The sequence below is a fragment of the Malus sylvestris genome, chromosome 4, assembly GCF_916048215.2.
Source record: "Malus sylvestris chromosome 4, drMalSylv7.2, whole genome shotgun sequence".
In the NCBI taxonomy this organism is placed as follows: Eukaryota; Viridiplantae; Streptophyta; class Magnoliopsida; order Rosales; family Rosaceae; genus Malus; species Malus sylvestris.
The window spans coordinates 5,488,510-5,496,133 of record NC_062263.1 but is presented as its reverse complement, the minus strand read 5'-3'; the positions used below and the strand labels follow the sequence as shown (position 1 = coordinate 5,496,133).

The 7,624-nt window shown below is 38.3% G+C and overlaps 1 protein-coding gene across 1 annotated transcript; it reads left to right on the top strand.

The window, feature by feature from the left end:
- Positions 1 to 5,134: 5,134 nt before the first annotated feature.
- Positions 5,135 to 7,310, top strand: LOC126619784 (ras-related protein RABD2c-like). The gene is made up of 8 exons (XM_050288196.1): positions 5,135 to 5,375; positions 5,760 to 5,832; positions 5,952 to 5,999; positions 6,083 to 6,130; positions 6,331 to 6,402; positions 6,496 to 6,651; positions 6,761 to 6,864; positions 6,982 to 7,310. Exons 1-8 carry the CDS (start codon positions 5,362 to 5,364, stop codon positions 7,073 to 7,075), a joined length of 609 nt encoding a protein of 202 aa, XP_050144153.1. The 5' UTR covers positions 5,135 to 5,361; the 3' UTR covers positions 7,076 to 7,310.
- Positions 7,311 to 7,624: the final 314 nt, after the last annotated feature.

Genomic DNA, 7,624 nt, shown 5'->3' with positions numbered 1-7,624 from the left:
GTTGATGCTGCTCATGTGGGTTCGTGGGACGCTGCTTGCAGATGAGGGAGACGAGACTAGCAATCCCGTTGTTTTTGGGGGGCCTCGCTAAGACCTCCTAGTGAAGGATTTAGTCGAGGCGATTCCTCCCTTGTCCCATTAAACTTAGTCCCACCAATGAACAAACACGGATTGCACTAATTTTTAATCTAAGCCAGTCCAGTGAGAGCTAAAGAAGGCAAACAAACACCCCCATAAAGAATTGTTGCCACAAGGAGATTTGACGATGGGTATATTATAGCGCCGTTAGGATAAATAATACTATCATATTTAGAATTTGAATCTTGAGGGGTCCCGATGTTAATTTTTTAGATGTAAAAACATAGTGTGAAGCGTGCAAAAAAAAAATTTGGCGGGCTTGTAGTTGACAGTCAAACCATGTTGCGCACATGTCAACAGATAATGGCATATGCCGAAGCAAGCCAATTAGTGATATAGCGAAAATTATCAAGTGTTGTCGGCTCAACCTATCAAGATATGCCTTGCATGCATTACATCAAACATTTAGTAGGCACAAAAATGACTTATACCAAACAGTTGGAGGACCTTTAGAAGACCATTACATGTTTATTTTCTAGACTCTAATTGGTCTTAGGACCACCTTAGTCCCTACTTCCATCCGTCCCTAATCATAATAAAACTGTCATAGCAACCTAGATAAAGTTGGAGTTAGAAAACCAATTGGGGAAGGATAATTGTCACGAGACTCGTAAACAGAAGGGAAGGAAGGTTAGAGTTGTTACCTAGACAAAAATTGCGCTTTGATGATGGTATCTACCTGTGGTAAAGGCGTGCATTTTTTCTCACCACTCTTAAGTGATGATAATGCTAACACCATTCTTATTATTAATGAATTAGTTTAAATTTTGAGATTTGTGTTTAATCCCTACATAGATTTTGAAATATAAACTCATCAAACGATGATAAATAAAGTGATGCATATCATCATATTTGAGGATGGTGAGCAAAAATATTCTCATTGCACATAAAAAGAAACACAAGATCAATGTTAAGACCATCTCCAATCCTTGGGTTAAAACCTAAATTTTTTTGCCTAGAAAATTTAGGTTTAAACCCAGAAACAGTTTTTCTCCTCTAACATTTTTGGGTTAAATATTTAGCCCGAGATTATTAAAGAATGAATTTAGGATAATTTCTTTCTTAAAGTAACTTTAAAAAAAATTATGTAGACTATCATAATTTAATTTTATAAACATTTTAACCTAAAAATATTTAAGATTCTGAAAAATATTGAAAAATCACTAAACCGACACCATGAAACTCATGGAACACTACGAAAGAATATAAAACACATAAAATAAAATAAATTAATTACTTTAGGTATTGGATTTAAATTTGAACCGTTAGATATTTTTTTTACCATTGGATTTGATCAAATTAGATCTTAACCATTGGATTTAATTAAGTTATAAATATAAAACTAAAAAAAATATACATATAAGGTGGGTTAGTGTCACAGCCTGTCCCGAATAATTAATTTTCGATGACATGAAATGACAATTGTACCCTTGGATGTTAAAGTGTATTGTGTGATTTAAGTTGGATTTTGGAACCATTTCCATTATTCTCCTAAGTCTTTGGACCAATTTGAAAGTAAGGAAATTGTTGTTTTGATTGGTGACCCAAACTGTTCGGACCACACATATTTTCTCTCTCTCTCTCTCTCTCTCTCACTCTCCCTTGCTCTCTCTTCTCTCTCTCGGTTTCACTCTCTCTCTCTCTCTCCTTACTATACGTACGGACAACCTTGAACCAAGCCAAATCGTCACAGATCGAAGGTTTTGAGCACACCATTGTGTTCCTTAGTCCATTTCGAGTTCAAAGGTACCCATTTCAGGTAAGAACTCGTTCGATATCACGTTGAAAACTCAAGCTCTGAGTTAAGCACTATTCATGAACTTTTGAATGGTTATATTTTAGGACAATCCAAGCTCACAGTGAACTCTATGAGGTCCCAAGGAAGCTTAGAGTGCTTCGTTTGAAGGTTTTGGACTTCGGGATCGTGTGGACGAAGTTTGGCCGGTTTTTCTTGGAATTCTCCGGTGAGATTCCGTGACTTTTAGAGCTTTACATTAGTATGATTGTGTTCTACAAGTTAAGAGCTTCATTCTGGTATAAATTGCGTGAAAATGGTGCAAAAACGAGCGAGAAATAGGCAGTTGTAGGTCTGCCAAGAATCTGGCGCTGATGACACTATTCCGGCGTCTGGAGGTTGAAGATGATGCACATGAGAGCGCGTGACGCCGCGCCCTCCCCGGCGCGTAGGGGCGCGTGAGCCACAGAAAAATTTATTTAAAAATATCACGATGTTCGTGAGGTTGTGTAGGTCACGTTGGTATATTCAAATACCAAAATTGAGCAATGTATGAGAAGTTATTAGCTAGTTTTGTCTATGTGCTTTAAAATAACGTTTTTATAGTCAATTCGCATATAGGTGAGACTTATCCCGAGGACGAGCGTATCCAGGGGCGACTCGGGGGTTACAACCCGTCGACATATCAGTGAGTGGGCTTTTGTTTTCAGTATATACTTATATACTTGATATATTTCCCATAAATGCATTTTTAAGGCAAGTATGCTTTGATTTAATATGCCAATTGCTTTTATATTCTGAATATGCATTCCATAGTTGCATATATATATAATTGTGGTGTTGTGGAAGCACAGGTAAGTTCAGGTAAGTTATGTTTGATTATGTGAATTATCGATGATGTGATATGTGATTGAATAAGGTTGAGCTCATAAAATATAAAACTGCACCTAGGGTGAATGTGATTTAGCTAGAGATGTGAAGTACAGGCCTGTTTATTTACGTCACCTCCCACACTATATGCTCATATTGGATCCAACTTAAGTGCACAGTCTTGTCGTACAAACCTTATTCATGGTTCCGACTTATAGGTGACTAGCGATTTATCGCCCGGCTATTATGAGAGAATAGAATTGAACATAATTATATTTCACCCAATCTTGTCGTATAAACCCTTTTTAGTGATTCTGACTTATGTGCAGTATACTGCCGTATAGGTCATTGTAGTGACTCGGGCTAGATTGACTTTTAAGCTATGAATTCAGCCGTATAGACCACCTCAAGGGTTCTGGGTAACATATCATATTTCTATGAAATCATTCTTACCTGGATTGTTTACTTTATTATATCTTGGCATGGCATATATATATGATTATGATTATGTGATACGTGAATTGAATTGATATGATTTCATATATATTTATGTATATGCTTATATCTTGATTTTGGGAAAAATTATACATGTTTTACAACGAGGGGTTAGATATGTTGATAAATGAAATGATTTTGTAAAATATTTGTTTTTGCCCACTCACGTTTTCTGTTTTTGCGCCCCTCTAGGTTCTAAGTAAGCTTGTTGTTGGTGGCTCAGGATCGTCGGCAGTTCTGACTTATTTGTGTAATAGTAGGACATTCTTGGTACTGTGTAACTAGTACTAGTCTTAGGGCTGGTTTGGTATTGCTGTGCTTTGAAAAAAAGCTGCTGTGAGAATAAGCGGCTGTGCTGTGAGAATAAGCGGCTGTGAAATAAATCAGCAGAGTGTTTGGTAAACTTTTTTGTAAAAGTGCTTTTGGAAAAAAAAAGCAGTCTGATAGTGGATCTTTTCATTAAAGGAGCACTGTAGTTCTATGTGCTTTGAAAAAAAGCCAATTTTCCAAAGCTACAAATTGCAGCTTCAGCTTTTTCCTTTGATTTCAGCTTATTCTCACAGCAGCTTCCAAAATAAGCCCTTTTTTTTAAGTTTACCAAACACCAAAAACACTCCCAGCTTTTTTTCATATGAGCTTTTTTTAAAATCACCTCAACCCCAAACTGGGGCTTACTAGACTGCACCTAGACTTTTTATGCTCTGATTAGGAGTGTTTACGGTTGTAACTAACTCCTATCACTTCCTGTTAGTAGTGCACTTTAGAAATGTGGTTTTTAATTATTCGTATATTTGTTATCTTTATCACTTCCGCACGGTTGTAACTAACTCCTATCACCTCCGTTACATTTTTCATCCATTGATCCGTTAAGTGCTGATGTGGCAGCCACATTTGTGCCACGTGGCTGCCAAATGTGTGCCACATGGCAAAAATAATAATTTTTAATTTTTTTTTTAAAAAAGATAAATCTCCTTAAAAAAAAAGAAAAAAAAGTTGAAACCTTATCCCCCTCTTCTTGCTATCTTCTCCCCGCAACCCCCAAATCCAGAAACCTCTCCTCTCCTCCCCATCTTCATCTTCTTCCCCTTGCAACCCAGAAAAAAAAAAAAAAAAAAAAAAAAAAAAAAAAAAAAAAAGCCCTTCAGTTCGTCTTCCCCACCCCTCATCCTCCTCCTTCTGTCTTCTCCCCCATCTTTATCTTCTTCCCCCTGCAACCCAAAAAAAAAAAAAAACCCCAGATCCCGTCATTGCCGGGTTCGTGAGGTAGGAGGAATGGGTGTGGATTTAAGGAGTGGAGGGTGTATAGAGGAGGGAAGAGGGTGGGTGCAGAGGAAGGGATGTGGGTTTCTGGGTGAGGTGGGTTGCGGGTGAGGGGGGTCGCTTGAGGGGCGTTCCTACGTGAGGGAGGGTCGTGGGGGTGGTTTTTCTGGGTGAGGTGGGTCGCCCAGGGGGGATGGATTTTCTTTCTAGGCTTCTGGTTTGGAGGGTTCACGGGGTGGGTGATTTCTCTTAGCTTTTGGTTTTTTCTTTTCTTTCATGGCACAAATGTGACAGCCACGTCAGCATTTAACGGATTAATAAATGGAAAATGTAATGGATGTACTATATTGAAATAAAATAGTAGTTGAGATATGAAAGTGAAATGTTTTGAAGTTGATTTATGCGATTGTAATAGACCTCAAACATGAGGGTCTACTATGTAATTTACCCTAAATTTAATGTTATTTCTTTAACCAATATTAAATTCAAATCTCGCATGAAAAAGTTTAATTATTCACTTGCACTATTTTGGTAAATTCACTCATAAACGAGAGTACACGTGGCGGAATCAGGTCCCTGTTTCTACGTCACAGGCACGATACAGAAAAATTCCGACATTAAAGGGTGCCTTTTGTAATACAATACAAACACGATACGCACCCAAACACCACCATCTTCATCTCTTCTCTTCTCTGCTTTCATTCCCTTCCTCCTCGGTTTCTCCTTCTTCCCCAATCTTCGTCTTCCTCTTCCACTTCCCTTCTCCCTTCTTCTCTCCGGCGAAGATATCACACATAGCGGCAACTGCTCGCCGGGACTAGAATTTCTCCTCAATTTCTCGCGACTCTTTCGAATTCCCAGCCATGAATCCCGAATAGTGAGTTCAATCCGACGATTCTTCTAAATTTTTTAATTTTTGTTTGATTTATTTGCTGCCGATCGAATTTGATTGCATATGGGATGGTTTTAGAACCGCAATTTTATTGGAAAATTTAGTGTAATTTGATTTTCTGAAATTTATCCTGCGTGGTTGATATTTTTCGTTCTAATTGAGGGTTTCGGAGTGTAGATCCAGACAACTGGCGATCAGATCCGTTGAACTCTTCTGTTAGATTCGTAATTTATGTGAAATTTTAGGGATCGTAATCTGAAAGAATTCATACCCTAAGTGGTTGGATCGATTTACTGTTCTTGATAATTTTGATTGTTGTATACAGTTTAGGGATTGTGAGGAGTAAATTGAGTTTTGAATTGTGTGCAGTGACTATTTGTTTAAGCTTTTGCTGATTGGAGATTCCGGTGTCGGCAAGTCATGTCTACTTCTGCGGTTTGCTGTAAGTTGTAGTCTGTTAGTTATCAAGTTTCTTAATTTTCTTTTCCGTTGTTGCGATTGGCATTACGGTGATTGAGATTTGTGGTTTCTGATTCATGTATTTCGTTTTTCACAAACCAGGATGATTCGTACTTGGATAGCTACATCAGCACAATTGGAGTTGACTTTGTAAGCATTTCTTCAGTTTTACACTACTGATTCCTTTGATTCAACTCTCGCTAATCTCTGTGTTATTTGTTGGTGTCGTTTAGAAAATTCGCACTGTCGAGCAGGATGGGAAGACTATCAAACTTCAAATTGTAAGTCTTTATTGTGTTATTGTGTTGTGTGGCACAGATTGAGATTTGTTCCGTTTAAGTTATTTATCTTGATGAAGTCGGTAATTGTTCTGGATAAGTTAAAATGAGAAACTAGTTTTGTCAACAAGTTACATAAACATTGTCTCATCTTACTTTTGCCATCTCCAATGGCTAATTGCTTGTTCTTTTGCGGCATGCAGTGGGATACTGCTGGCCAAGAACGTTTTAGGACAATCACTAGCAGCTACTACCGTGGGGCTCATGGTATCATTGTAAGTGTGTTGTACCTTCTTCTTTTGATATTTTTCCCTGTGTGCTCCTGGTGTTAGATGGGCAATGGGCTCATGGTGTTGGGTTTTTCGCAGGTTGTTTATGATGTCACAGACCAAGAGAGCTTCAACAATGTTAAGCAATGGCTGAATGAAATTGACCGATATGCAAGTGAAAATGTCAACAAGCTTCTAGTTGGAAACAAGTGCGATCTCACAGCAAATAAAGTTGTGTCCTATGAGACAGCCAAGGTAAATATTGTCATAAAGGTTTTAAGTTTTACTTATGGTATATATTTCCTTTACCCATGCCTGAGAGATGCGAAGTACAATAATGTTATATTCTGTTTCCTTTCTCTAGGCATTTGCAGATGAAGTTGGAATCCCATTCATGGAAACAAGTGCCAAGAATTCCACCAATGTTGAGCAGGCCTTCATGGCTATGGCTGCTGAGATCAAGAACAGGTACTTCTACGTGTGTTTTATTTGTCGTCTTTGTATAGATCGGCTGGAACACCTCTTCTTATAATTTTGAGTCTGCTATAGTTATGATTGCGTTGTTCTAAAACATTTTACCTGCAGGATGGCAAGCCAACCGATGAACAACACCAGGCCTCCAACAGTGCAGATTAGGGGACAGCCTGTGAACCAAAAGTCTGGTTGCTGCTCATCTTAGAGGGGGAAAAATAATTGGTGGGGGTGGGGGGAATGATGATTATCCCGTGTTCTTGGTGGCATGTAAAACATCTTAACGATTTGATATGAAGAATGATTGTCCGTCGTGATTTTCTTTTGTTGTCAGTTGTCAGCACTCTGTTAAAGCTTCCATTCTTTTCAATGTATTTCTTTTCGAAAACTCTGTACAAAATTAGGAATATTGGTGAATAGCAGTATTTGCCTTGTTCTCTTCCCCTAGTACTCGTCAGATGCATGATTTTCTTTTCCCTTGTCACCGCAACTACGTTGCAATCGATATAACATATATCGTTCTCCAGTGCCAACTAAAACGACCCAAACATCTGTCCTTTCCATGATCGACCGAACACTAACTAGACCTCGGTCTGGCGGGATTGAATACTAACTAATTCTTGGTCTAGTGGTATCTCTCTTCACAGTAGTTGGGAAGAGGTTCAAACGCCTTCCTCATTAAACAAAAGGAAAAATGAAGGGAGAATAATCATGTGACTCTACTTTGGCTCTTCCACTCTAGGAGTACAAAGAAGGT